The sequence below is a fragment of the Alosa alosa genome, chromosome 9, assembly GCF_017589495.1.
Source record: "Alosa alosa isolate M-15738 ecotype Scorff River chromosome 9, AALO_Geno_1.1, whole genome shotgun sequence".
NCBI lineage: Eukaryota > Metazoa > Chordata > Actinopteri > Clupeiformes > Clupeidae > Alosa > Alosa alosa.
In genome coordinates, this window is record NC_063197.1 from 24,463,908 (window position 1) to 24,478,604 (window position 14,697).

The following is a 14,697-nucleotide window of genomic DNA, read 5'->3' on the forward strand; positions in this document are numbered from 1 at the left end:
CTACTGGAGCGGGGGCCTGTGGGAACCACTTCTCTTCTACATATGCTCTTCTCTCTCTCTCTGTCTCCCTCCCTACTTCCCTCTCTTCTAGAGATTTCACTCTCTCTCTGTCTCTCTCTCTCCCCCTTTTTCTTTCTCTCCAGACATGCTCTCTCTTTTCTCAGTTGAGCGTTGAAGCCCCTCATCCCCCCTGACCTGGCCCACATTTCTTGATTAAATCCCCCCTTCCTCCTCCAGTGCCCCCACCAAACTCTCTCTGTCTCTCTCTCTCTCTCTCTCTTTCTGTACGGTGTGTGTGTGTGTGTGCAAGAGGGGGGTGGGCTCTTGGAATGTCGGCTGGGCTGATTTTTTGGGAGTCTGCCGCAGGGTCGGTTCTGCTCCTAGCGTGGCGAACCGTTCCGGAGGGAGCTGTTGGGTCCGACGCTAATCAGCCCTAATGCCCTGTCGCACAGTGAAAGCCCAGTCTGTAAAAAAAGCTTGCAAAATGAGAGCATGAGCCTGTGTGTGTGTGTGTGTGTGTGTGTGTGTGTGTGTGTGTGTGTGTGTGTGTGCGTGAGTGTGCACTCGAGGTCTGTTTCCAATTTAACTCATCATCTCCATCAGCGTCCCTCCAAGCCCCCCCGCCTGCCTCTCCCCCACTAACACCCTCCCTCCACACTTCCACCACCAGCCACCCCCACCCCCACCCCCATCCCCACGCCACCCTGAGCTCTGCCCCCAGCTGGGTTGCTGCAGTGGGAGAGCCAGGGTGCCGGCGAGGGCGTGGAGCTGTACCCTCCGCCCCAGCGGCTTCTCATGTCTGATATAATTGGCCAGGATTGCTCCACATGGAACAGTTTAATTCCAGACTGCTGCCTCATTAGCGAAGTTAATCGACTTGTGCTGCCCCTCCCCCCAAATCCTTCTTCACTTTCATATGCATGGTGTACTTATACAACACCAACGCCAACACCCCCCTCCACACACACACACACACACACACACACACGCATTCTCCCTCTCTCTCTCTCTCTCTTCTCTCTTTCTCACATTTGTGCTCTCTCTCACACACACACCCACCCCCCCCTCTCTTTCACACACACACACACACACACACACACACATTCTTCCTCTCTCTGTTTCTCTCTCTCTCGCTCTCTCTCTCACACACACACACACGTCTCAAAGTCTCCCACCACACTCTGAGCTGACCCAACTCATTGACCTTGGCCTAGGGAGCCGTAGTGAACAACTCCATTTGAGTGCGGTGCCCTTTGGATCTCCAAGGGCCTTACAACCTTTACAGCTACCACCTCATAAATTAACTTCCTCTCAGGCTACCTTCTCAGGCCTGCCATGTTCACCAGGAGGGTTAGAAAGAAACGAAATAAAGGTTTGAATTATAGCTGGGACACTGGACACGTCAGTAGCCTTTAATAACGGCTGTCTGAACTCTCCCCACCACCATGTCACCTCTGAGCAGCTTGTAAAGGACTGAGTGTATATAAGAAATAACAGGCCGCCAGCGCAGACAGCAGTTAAAGGGGCCTGGAGGTGTACTTGCAGTGAGTGTGGTTGCTAATGTCATATGGCCTGACCTCCCTGACCCTCAGGAGCACATGATGAATGTGGGCCATTATGTTCTCTCATTCTCTCGGAAAACCTTTCTCCCCACTCACACATCCAAACACACAGACACACACACACACACACACACACAGATTCATGCTCGCCTTTTTCCTTCTGATTATGGAATATGTTTAATCCGTTATTGTATGCTTACACACCCGTTTGTTTCACTCTCTTCCTCTATCTTCCTCTCTTCCCCTCTCTCTCTCTCTCTCTCTCTCTCTCTCTCTCTCTCCCTATTGCAGACCAGCGTCTGGGCATGTGTTTCTCGGTGATGGCCAGTGGGCGCTGTGCTGGGGAGCTGAGTGGCCAGTACACCAAGATGCAGTGCTGTTGTGACCTGGGCCGCTGCTGGGCAGCCGGACACCTCTCTGAGGTCTGCCCCGTACGGGGAACCGGTGAGTAACACTCATATCAAACCGGATCTTAACAGTACACTTAGAAGTATGCCTCATAGAAATTGAGCATACTGTGTAGGTAGTGTACTTGGCTTCCTCATAAGACGTCTAAATTGGGCCAACCAACACAACGGTATTCTGTGTGAAAGTGAACTTATTGCACTCTTGGTATGCTTCAAGCAAGCACTTCCCCCTTCAGGCAAAGCTCTCCCTTTACACTAAATTAGATTAGAGGAATATAAGGTTATGAAGGCCATTAAGGTGATTATATTCCAATATCCTTGTCGTAATCTGTTCTCATCATCACTATATTTGCTGTGTGCTTCAGATGTTCCCAGAAAGCATCATAGGCATTCACAGCTCAGTAGACCTTTATGTTTCTCTTTATAGCTTTCAACAGATACAGTAACAACCTGTGGGGAATACACTCTTAAGAAGTACAGCGGATAGCCGAAACTGTAGATAGTGGGGATCACTTGGTTATTTTTGTGTACCTTTGAAAGAACAGGATTGTGACATTCTTGCTTTACCCTTCACAAATGATGGAGTAATGAAAAATATCTCATACTCAAAATGTGTATCTTTACACTAACCTTCCTTCCTGCCTTTCATTATGTCCTAGCCCTCTTATCTCATGTTTATGTCCCTTTGATATGTCCTTTGTACATTAAAAATTTAAATGAGATTACGACATTAGACACATATTCAGCTCGACAGTGTGGAAAGGATACTCCAAGTGACATGATTTTTATGAATTGAACTTACGAATGGAATTTTCCACTTAATATATTTTTGGGGCCGAGGTAAACCCTGGACAACTGAAACGGTGGTTGTTAACTAAGCGGATATGGGAGTTCTACTGCACTGCATCTTTAATGGCCTTACTACCAGACCGTGTACTACCAAAGTGAGTCATACGATGACCAGAACACAATGGCATTTTCAATTACTGCTGTCCAAGCTCCTTACATTTTTTACAAGATTTATGACTTCGACTAGAAGACCATCGGCCATCAATTAGTCTGTAAAAGTGGAAAAAAAAAAATTCCCCTGTGATCACAGGATTGTGTTTGTGCCTGCCATGACATCTCGAGAGCACAGCTTTTTCCTGAAAAGTGAGTGACATTACTGGCCAGTCATTAGTTTTGGCCTCCGGTGAGGGTCATTAGTCCTGATCACCCTGTCCCGACTTGCCGGAGACCACCGGAATGTGTTAACGTGGGGCAAAGGCCAGGTGGAGGTGATGTCATGCCTTTTAAAAAATGATAACCCCTCCTGGCTGCTGCTGATGGGGTTTTAAGCAAGATGGAAATGAGGGGTCTGTGTAGGGCAGCTTTAGGTCCTCCATCTTACTAGCGTGTCCTCTCCACACCCCGTGTTTGGGTGGTGGGCGCAGCGCAACTCCTTCCCAGATGACTCCGCTCCTGGCTCCATGGCTGGACCAGTTCACATGATAAATGGGTGTGCTGGTGGTGTCCAGCCTACGCGTGTATGTGTGTGCCAGCGCATGTGGTTGTTGGTTCATGAGAAGGTTTACAGGCCGTCTCTGCGGAGGTCTGAGGACAGTGGAAAAATGCTTCTCATTAGATTTCGGTGGTGCTTTTGTGTGGTTCATTTTACATGGATGTCATTTCCTCAGATTGGTGACAGAGCTGGAAGCATGTTAATGCAGACCTTGTAGTAATGTTTCTTTCTTTCTTTCTTTCTTTCTTTCTTTCATTTACTTTTCTCCTCTCCTCTCTGTCCTCCTCTCTCGTTCTGTCCTGACTCTTCTGTCCTGGGTCTTTCTCTCTTTTCCCCATGTCTCTCTCTCTCTCTCTCTCTCTCTCCCTCTCTCTCTGAGCAGATGAGTTCAGGCGCCTGTGCATCCAGGGCCTGCCATATGCCAATGGAGGAGGTTACCCCAACGGTGGAGTCTACCCTAACGGTGGAGGTGGAAACGGTGGCCATGGCTACAACGGCTACAAGGTCAACGGGGGCAACGGTGGGGGCAACGGTGGGGGCAATGGCGGCAACGGTAATGGATTCCCAGACATCGGTGAGTGCATCTTTTACACAAACCACTGGAGAACGGGTGCTATTCTGGTTGGCTATTGTCATTAATGTCAGTTAAAGGTGCCATGTGTAAGAATTGAGGTAAAAATATCCAAAAAATGAGCTACACGCATCAAAAGAATGGAAGGAAATAAGGGTGATGATGTCATTAAAAAAATGACAAGGTATACTGCTGAAGAGATATCAACCTGCTGAAGAGATATCAACCTGAATTAGCATGCTAAATTACTAGCCACAGCCCGACAAGTGTCATAATACCAACCTCGGCCATGGGAGGCAGTATGCGGGTAACATTACCGCCAGCCAAACTGCAATACACGTGTCTCGGTTGTTACTCTAGGGTTGACAAACTCACTTTCTGGAGGTATACTGCCCCATCTTTTATGGAATGTGGAGTATGAATTGATTTTTTGGCAGACATTACACATGGCACCTTTAAAGTCAGTTGGTTATTGACTGGCATTATTTACCATTATTGGCTTTAAATGGCATTATTTTAATTTACTGCCAAGTCACCACCTCTGTGGTCCTTTATCAGTAATACCACTGACTGCATTGGATGGTGTGTGTTCTTTCTAGACACTGTGAAATTGAACGAGACCATCGATGTGTGTAAGCACTTCACCAAACTGTGCCTGAACGGACGCTGTATACCCACACCCACCAGCTACCGCTGCGAGTGCAATATGGGCTACCGGCAGGACGTCCGCGGAGAGTGTATCGGTACGACCCCTAAACCCAGTCTCATGAAACCCCAATGATAAACACCCATAAAAGGACTCTGTTGGTTATTGTTTTTGTCATAATTATTGAGTCTGAAGTGTACAGAATTCCTACAGGTAATTCTGAGTAAACATAGCACAGCACTACAAATATTATTCATGCCTATCGTGTATGCTAGCCCCTCAGCTGTGAGCTATGGCATGTTGTCTTAGCCGTGTTCCATGTTTTTCAGACGTATGACAGAAGTAGCGAGCCCAGACAGCTCAGTGTGTGGTCACCTCTCAGTAGGTGGCATTCAGTTGATGTGACCCACATCCTGTGGGTTTATTAGGCATGTGTAAAACTCCCTCACACGTGGTCACCCCCCGTTGTTCTGAGTGGTAGAGCCCAGGACCACTCTGGATTGTAACACTCTGCTGCCATCTTAAGACAAGTCAGGGCACCTTCCTCTCAGAGTGAGAACATGGTGATAGCACTGTTGATTTGATCTAAAAGAATACCCCTCCTATCAGTTCATACGAGGATCTCTTTGTTCACCTGCAGATGTGGATGAGTGTATCAGCAGTCCCTGTGTGAACGGAGACTGTGTGAACACACAAGGATCGTACCACTGCAAGTGTCTCGAGGGATACCAGGGCACCCCCACCAAACAGGCCTGCATCGGTAGGTCCTCACCTAACTCAATGGCTAGGTAGCCCTGAGAGTGTTTTTTTATGATTGTGTGTGTGTGTGTGTGTGTGTGTGTGTGTGTGTGTGTGTGTGTGTATCATTATATTCTAAAATAAGTGTAAGTCTGTCCTCCTACTCTACACTATTAAATGCTGTATGCAGTTGTTGTTCACAAGCACATTAAACATGTACCCCATTTGCAAATCCCCTCTTCTCACCTTCTTCTTTCATAGACATTGACGAGTGCATCGTAAATGGAGTCATGTGCCGTAACGGGCGCTGTGTCAACACTGACGGAAGCTTCCAGTGCATCTGCAACGCTGGTTTTGAGCTCACCCCAGACGAGAAGAATTGCATTGGTGAGTGATGGTAGCTCGACAGCTGAGTTTCTATCTGAACACAGCCTCAATCTCCACAAAAGGCCAGAAACAACAACTCCTGCCAGTTTCACATAGTTGTTCCCCAAACATATCTGAGATTCCCAGGCAACTGTAGGTAATCTGAGCTGACTTACAGAGGTCTGCCATGCCACAGGCTAATGCTTCCTGACGGCCTCAGAAACCACTGAGGGAAAGCGTACTTCCAAGTGAGTCCTGCTAACTCTCAACTCTTTCTCTCTCTCTCTCTCAGACCATGATGAGTGTGCAACCACTAACATGTGCCTGAACGGCATGTGCATCAATGAAGACGGCAGCTTCAAGTGCATCTGCAAGCCTGGTTTCACCCTGGCAGCTAGTGGGCGCTATTGCATAGGTATTACAGTAGATTACAGTAGACTTTTGTAATAGACAGCACCAGCAGACACACAGTACATTTGCTCCTTTGTTGTACCTTAATGCCCCGTACACATACTATATGTACACATCATTGTCCCTAATGGGCCTCCGTCCTTTTCATAATCATCACACATAATGGTGCCCTCTGTAGAGTACTGAACGAGCCCTTTGCCCTCTTCACAGATATTGATGAGTGTCAGACGCCAGGGATCTGCATGAACGGCCGCTGCATCAACTCCGAGGGCTCCTTCCGCTGCGAGTGTCCTCCGGGCCTGGCCGTGGATGTGGACGGCCGCGTGTGCGTGGACACCCACATGCGCACCACCTGCTACGGCGCCATCAAGATGGGCACCTGCTCAAGGCCCTTCCCCGGCGCCGTCACCAAGTCTGAGTGCTGCTGTGCCAGCCCTGAGCACGGCTTCGGAGAGCCCTGCCAGCCGTGCCCAGCCCGCAACTCCGGTAACCATCTCAATGGCATCATACAACTACATTTAGATATGGAGGGTCATCTTATAGTACCTAACATACTGTATAGAAGGTCATCTCATAGTATAAGGACGTTTATTTCCCCTTTCAATCATGAGTCATCACATAATAATGAGTAATGAATTTGAGCTTCAGACAAAGCGTCCACTATGTGTCCTTCACTCTGGAGTTCTTCAGAAATACCAAAACAGGCATGCAAAGATAAACATTTCTGAGACCCTACTGGGCTCTGTAAGCAAGTCTAAGAGGACAGGGATAAATCCCAGCCTGTCCATTATTTGTTATGTATAAAGCACAGTGAAGGGATAGGATGGACTTCTGTGATGGCAAAGTCTGGTGGAAGTTAGCAAAAAAGCAGCTATCATTGCTCCAAGCAGCTTTCATGAACCCAAAGATAATATTGTTGTCTGGTTGCGTGGAGGGCAGACCAGTGGGACTCTAGTGTTACCACTTTGAGGAGGCTACTCGCTGGTGTTTGAGAAGTCGATGTATGGATTCGGCTGAACTGATTGTTCTCTGGCCCTGGTGCTGGCCCTTGCTCTTCCCAGCGGAATTCCTGGCAGTGTGCAGCAGCGGGATCGGGATCACGGCCGACGGACGAGGTGAGTACAGTTGGAACGCCGCCGTGGCGAAACAGCTATGAGCCCCTGCTTTTAAAATACACCCTGCCATTACGATTCGTTACGCTGACATGAAACAGTCTCCCTCTGAACCTTTTTCTTCCCGGGAATTTACGAGCGATTTCATAAAACTGACCTCAGCGTTTAGTTCTAGCCTGCATCGAGAGAGCTACACAGTGACACTTGAGTCCAGAACCCTCCTGAGCATCACACTGATGTTGTTCTGTTTTCCACTTTCAGATATCAACGAGTGTGGCCTGGACCCCGACATCTGCCAGAATGGCATCTGCGAGAACCTGCGCGGAAGTTATCGCTGCATCTGCAACAGTGGCTACGAGCCCGACTCCAGTGGGAAGAACTGTGTGGGTGAGTGTCTCCGGCAGGCCGGCTCCATAGCGCGCGGGTACCGCTGCTGTCCAGCAGGCGCCGTGCCCAAACCACAAACAGCTCTGAATGTTTTGACTGTCTCTCTCCTTTCCTCTCACGTCCAGAGGTAGTAGTAGTCACTGGGCCTTTTTTGGTTGTGCGTGTGCGCGTGTTTTGCACTGATGAAAGTGAATGCCTTTCCCCCCGCAGATATTAACGAGTGTCTGGTCAACCGCCTGCTGTGTGACAACGGCCTGTGTCGGAACACCCCTGGCAGCTACACATGCTCCTGTCCCAAAGGCTACGTCTTCAAGCCAGACTCGGAGACCTGCGAAGGTGACTTCCACTCTGAGCTGATCAGCCTCAAGTCACACTCTATTAACTACAGTTGGTCGTCTAGGGGAATGTTAAGTGTAGCCATATGATGCAATCTCCTTTGTCCACAATGTCCAGACTTTTTAATAGTCATTAATACTGCTTTCATCAAGTTTCATCTTGGCTGGACTTCAGACAGCCAGATGTGGAGACGTCACATACCGACTTTTTTCTCTCCGTTTCAGATATCGACGAATGCGAGTCCAATCCCTGTGTCAACGGCGTCTGCCGCAACAACGCCGGCTCTTTCGTTTGCGAGTGCTCCCACGGCAGCAAGCTGGACTCGACCAACACCGTCTGCGTCGGTAAGTAAGGGATCGCCCGTGCCAGCGCCTGCTCCATTACACAGTGCCATGCCATGCCATGCCCACCACCCACCACCATCCTCCTCAAGCCCCAGAGAGTGCCAGAGTCCAGGCCAGTGTTATTATACGGGGCTGAGTGCAAACTCCGGGTTGGCGTCCGGCCGGCGTGAGTTCACGGAGGTTCAGGGAGGTTTACGCTGGTGCAGTATAAACACTACTCGTGGTCGTGGCAGGCCTGGCCTGGCCGCTCACCCCGGTCACATCTCAGGCAATCATCTGCAGATCTCATCTCTGCCGTCTGGTGACTCACTGAGTAAACAACATGGGATTTCTCCTCATCACTCCGAGTCCAGAGATTCCATCGTCCCCCCCTTCCCCCGTATATAGCTTTGACGTTGTGCAAACATTACTGTGCATTGACATTAACGCACATCTCTTTGTGGTTATGTGATCCATTTGGCACGCAGATTGCAATTCATATTTCCCCTCCTTATTTTCTTAACTCGGATTGTCTGTCATCGAGGGCTGTTTGCCGTGAGGAATACATTTGCGTATGATTAAAATCAGCGATGCGTGAATCACTCTCTCTGTCTCTCTCTCATGCAATAGGCTGTGTGAGGACACTTGGTTCTGAGTAAATACCTCGAGTATAAACATTCCTTTAATAGTGAGCAGAGCCACTCTAGTTCTGCATCGGGAGAGAGTGCTCAGACAGACCATGTTTATAGTAGTGGTGTTTAATCTAATTTGCATTAATGACATGGTTTATGTGTGGCACCTCCCTATGCTGTTTGGATAAATCTGTGTCTGTGTGTGTCTGTGTGTGTGTGTGTTTGGGTGTGTCTGTCTGGTCTGGCTCCTTCCTGCCTGGCCCTGAACCACAGACAGCATGAAGGGCACCTGCTGGCTGAACATCCAGGACGGCCGCTGTGAGGTCAACATCAACGGGGCCACGCTGAAGTCCGAGTGCTGTTCCACTCTAGGGGCCGCCTGGGGGAGTCCTTGTGAACCCTGTGAAGTCGGTGAGTCGCAGTGGAGAGCACACACAGTAATAGTCCACTGCACACACACACATATACACATATACACACACACATACACACACACACACACACACACACACACACACACACACACACACACACACACAAATACACACACAACATTCAGCATTCAGTACAGTATGCATTCACATATGTCCAAAAGACACATACTTGCTATCCCACTAATATCCCCTCTCTCCTCTCCACAGACACAGCCTGCACCAAAGGTCTGGCCCGTATGAAGGGCCTGGTGTGTGAAGGTACAGTGTGACCGCTCTCTCAGTATCACCTCAGCACCGCCTGCTGCTTTCAATTTGCTCAGAGAATCTGTCTCCGTCTGAACCAAATGACTTCCATTCCAGAATGCAAAAAAAGGTCTCATCTTCTCTCTCTCTCTCTCTCTCTCTCTCTCTCTCTCTCTCTCTCTCTCTCCTCCCTCTGTTCCCTAGATATAAACGAATGCGAGGTGTTCCCTGGGGTGTGTGTCAATGGCCGCTGTGTGAACACGCATGGCTCATTCCGCTGCGAGTGCTCGGAGGGCCTGACACTGGACGGAAGTGGAAGGACCTGTGTGGGTACGAGACACAACTGCCCCCACCCCGACACACACACACACACACATGCATAAAAGTACAGATGGAGGATGCCAAACTTCCTACATAGTACATAAAGTTCCTTAAACAACACGAACATGTGAGACCAAAGTCTTGCACAGGTGTGCAAGGGAGATGCCTCTTTGGCTGTTTGGGCTGTATGCACACAGTCTGAGAGCTTTTTTCTGAGAACATGGGTGACTGATGGCATTATAAAAGTCCAGTATGGTCTCTCAGTGCATATGCATTTGAGTGTACTGTGCTATATGCGAGCATATTGTGTTGTATAATTGAGCTGAATGATTTGCTTGTGTGTGTGTGTGTGTGTTTTGTGTGTGTGTGTGTGTGTGTGTACAGACATGCGAAGCGAGCAGTGCTACCTGAAATGGGACGAGGACGAGTGTGTCGAGCCGTTGCCAGGGCGATACCGCGTGGACATGTGCTGCTGCTCCGTGGGCTCGGCCTGGGGCGTGGACTGTGAGGAGTGCCCCAAGACGGGCTCCCCAGAGTACAAGGCCATCTGCCCCCGTGGGCCCGGCTTCGCCAACCGCGGAGACATCCTGACCGGCAGACCCTTTTACAAAGGTGCCAGCAACCCACACAGTCTCGTCGTTATTAGTGTTTCTCTCCACACAGTAGTTTTATCAGAGCTCCCAACTCTCACATATTGAGAGTGAAATTCATTCATTTGATTGGCTCCACGAACTCTTACACCAATCGAATGCGTGAGGGTTGGCAGCTCTGGTTTTATTAGCCTAGTATAGCTGGTAATATCCCCAGTGTTATTCATTGATTGATATGTTTCATGAGTGCACATATCTTCTTCTTGTGCTAATATCCACTCTGGTTGTGTGTGTGTGTGTGTGTGTGTGTGTGTGTGTGTGTGTCCAGATGTGAATGAGTGTAAGGTCTTTAAGGGCCTGTGCACCCATGGCACTTGCAGAAACACCATCGGCAGCTTCAAGTGTCGCTGCAACAGCGGCTTCGCCCTCACCATGGAGGAGAGGAATTGCACAGGTACCTATATCTTCACCTGTGCTCACATTTCCTATACGCTCATGTCACCGTACACTCCACCACCTTATCTACCTTTACCACATATACGTGACCACCTAATCTACTGTACCTTGTAGTGTCACACTACACCTACCTCAGTGATCACGCCACAAATGTTCCCAATAGCAGCCATTAAAGGCCCATTCCGGCAAAAATCGACTTTTTAACCTTTTCAACATTTCCTGAGGACTCGCATTCGCATTTAGATTTACAAGAAAAGCAAGCTAATGTGTCAGAGTTAGCATTACATTGTTAGCTGTTTAATAACATTGTCAAACTGAATTTGTGTAAGCTTACTGTATCTATCTTATTATCTATTATCTATTATCTATCTATCTTACTGTATCTATCTTATCTATTTAGTTTCTAATGTTGTAGAAGGTGATAGAAAGTGAATACATTACCATTCTGATTAATCAATTTGTAGGTGACGTTGGTTAAATTACTTGAATATAAGAACTTGTCATTGTGTGGCGTTGTGTAAATTGACATATTCAGACAGTTAGAGACTTATACTGGAGCTCCACACTGCAACCAGATGGAGTTGTTTCAGTGGAAAGTTAGTTCTCTCGGTTCTTGTACATCCTTTTTATTTTTGTGTTGAACTGATATTTGAAAATATAACTTAATAAATTTCAAATGTCAGTGATGTATGTGGTGATCAGAGATAAACTTTTCTTCCCGTCCCCTGTTTGTGTTTTGTGTGTGTGTGTGTGTGTGTATTTGTGTGTGTGTGTGTGTCTCATAGATATTGATGAGTGTCGCATCTCCCCGGACCTGTGCGGCCACGGCACCTGTGTGAACACGCCCGGCAGCTTTGAGTGCGAGTGCTTCGAGGGCTCACGAGAGCGGCTTCATGATGATGAAGAACTGCATGGGTGAGGGGACACCTTCACCCTCCCCTGCCACACACACACACACACACACACACAGACACACACACACACACAAACACACATACACACACACAAACACACATACACACACACACACACATATACACACACACACACACATACACACACACGCACACGCACACTCCCCCTCCCTTTACACACTCACACACTCCCTTTACACTCACACACACACATACACACACATACTCTCTCTCTCCCTCCCATTACACACACTCACACATCCTCACCCAAAGGCACTCACACCCAAGGGAACAGCCTGTTTGTGTAAACACCCGGACCACAACACATAAATTACACAGCATGCTGCAAGCCAGCCAGTTTGTCTGATCCACTTTGTCATTGTTCCCCTTTGTCTTCCTTCTCTACTCCCCCATCCTCCCCCATGTCCGTCTCTCTCTGTGTCCTCTCCTCTCTGTCCCCCACCCCTCTGTCCCTGTCCCCGACCCTCGTCCTCCGCAGACATTGATGAATGTGAGAGGAACCCACTGCTGTGTCGTGGAGGCACCTGTCTTAACAACGAGGGCAGCTACGAGTGCGAGTGTCCCCCCGGCCACCAGCTCAGCTCCGAGGCCTCCGTGTGTGAAGGTACGCCGCAGAACCACACCCAACCCACACAGCCAGCAGTATTTCATCCACTGTTTTTTTTGTATATTCCCTTTCTCTCTCTCTCTATCTCTCTCTCACTCTCTCTTTCTCTTCCTGAGGAACTGCTGAATGTGTTGATTGATTGTGTCTGTTTTTGTAGATGTGAACGAGTGCGATTTGAGCGACACCCTGTGTAAAAACGGCAAGTGCGTGAATGTAGTGGGCACCTACCAGTGCTCCTGTGACACCGGCTACCAGGCCACGCCCGACAGACAGGGCTGCGTGGGTGAGTACCATCACAGGACGACCCTCAGAAGAGTCCGACGACTCAATTCAGTTTGTTTCAGTTCAGATATCTCTAACTATATATAGACCCTTTCAACAATAAAAACAAAAACAATGCTTGAACGTTCTATTTGGGCCCCAATCTACTTCCTCTGCATTAAGATAACATATGGAATGTTAAAAAGGAAGTCTTGTGGGGCCAACTATGATGCTGATAATGGAACTCTCTTGAAAGGGTCTATAAATTATTTAAAATGATATGTTAATATTAATGATATGTTCATAAAAGACATTTACATAACCTACATGTATATCTTCAAGAGCCCAAAGACCCCTGTGTGAGAGATGTGGAGCTGTTAACAATGTACTGTGTGTGTTGTTTCAGATATTGATGAGTGTACGATCATGAACGGAGGCTGTGACACTCACTGTACCAACTCTGACGGCAGCTATGAGTGCAGCTGTAGTGAAGGCTACGCTCTGATGCCTGACCAGAGGAGCTGCGCTGGTGAGACACACACGCGCGCGCGCACACACACTGCGCATACACACTGTGCACACACACATACACACTGCGCATACACGCACGCACACACACATACACACACGCACACACACACACATGCACACACACGCCAGGGTTTACGTTGTCCGGTAATTACCGGACATTGGCCGGAAAAAAAAAGAAATGTCCGACAAAATGAAATCTCTCCGGTCAAATTGTCCGATTGAAATTGGCTAATAATCCCGTCCCCTAACGCAATCTGCATTTGAGAATAAGCCTTAATATGTAAGACTATATTATACGTCCTCTGGCTATGTTTTTAAATGAACAGGCCTCTGGTCTTCTGGCTATGTTTTTAAATGAACAGGCTCTACCGTTTGAAAAATAAACTATTAAACAACACGCATAGCCTATGCTGCATTTCAAATAGGAAGCGCACGCTTAAAACGTCCATGTTAAACAACGAACAAATGAGTGAGGCGTTTCAAACATGGCCAGGCCCAGGCAGACTAGCTTTTTCAGAGGCCAGACGCGATGGATGATGATAAATTGGTAACGTCTGAAGCCTCAGATGTCCGGTCAACTCCACCACCACCAGATAAAAAGCAGAAGTGTCGGGCGGAATCAGTGACATTGGAAGTAGAGTTGCGGGGGGACACTGTCCAAGACACTGTCATTCTCCGTGTACACTGGACATGCAAAGTGTTCTTTACCCAAAGCATACAGTAGGCCTATGCGTTCTCTTTCTATGATCTGCAGGGTTAGGGCCTCCTCGACAAGGCGATTACTGGTCCGCGGATAATTTCTGGCACAATTAAATGGTATCATTGAACCGCAGCCGAAAGAAAAAGAAACTAAACATTTCCCAGAATAGGAAACATTTCTTAATTTATTGTTATCAAATAAAGAGGCATAGCATTAGGGGGTAGTGGTGTGAGCGCTCATTCTTGTGTGTGCGCATCTGTGTAAGTTAAACAGTCACCACTGGAGATAACGTGGGTAGCAGCAACAAACAACGTAGCCTTTTTAAAACAACGAACGAAGCGGACTCTTGCTGTCAATGAAAAGATACTGGCTAGATCTTGTTAGGCATGTTTAAGTTAGGCTAATGAACATGTTGCATTCTATACAGCCTGATTATGTCATTCTTTAAGCTACATAGCCTGTCTCCAGTTTTCCTAAATTTGACTAATTAAGAAGGGATAATAGGATATTTCACCGGCATATCATCAAAATGTACGGAAAACGAAACCTCTGCCGGTCAATTTGACCGGCACCATTTTTTTCTAGCACACACACACACACACACACACACACACACACACACACACA

General features: G+C 48.0%; 1 protein-coding gene across 1 annotated transcript in view; it reads left to right on the forward strand.

Annotated features, from left to right (window-relative positions):
• fbn2b (fibrillin 2b) overlaps nt 1-14,697 on the forward strand; it is a 64,118-nt gene that overhangs the window by 27,365 nt on the left and 22,056 nt on the right. The window contains 21 exon segments of the mRNA XM_048251968.1: nt 1,854-2,006; nt 3,853-4,044; nt 4,641-4,784; nt 5,328-5,447; nt 5,687-5,812; nt 6,084-6,206; nt 6,413-6,688; nt 7,264-7,317; nt 7,576-7,701; nt 7,912-8,037; nt 8,262-8,381; nt 9,266-9,403; nt 9,634-9,684; nt 9,874-9,999; nt 10,375-10,602; nt 10,909-11,034; nt 11,822-11,913; nt 11,915-11,951; nt 12,450-12,575; nt 12,736-12,861; nt 13,246-13,368. Coding sequence (XP_048107925.1) covers nt 1,854-2,006; nt 3,853-4,044; nt 4,641-4,784; nt 5,328-5,447; nt 5,687-5,812; nt 6,084-6,206; nt 6,413-6,688; nt 7,264-7,317; nt 7,576-7,701; nt 7,912-8,037; nt 8,262-8,381; nt 9,266-9,403; nt 9,634-9,684; nt 9,874-9,999; nt 10,375-10,602; nt 10,909-11,034; nt 11,822-11,913; nt 11,915-11,951; nt 12,450-12,575; nt 12,736-12,861; nt 13,246-13,368 — 2,733 coding nt within the window.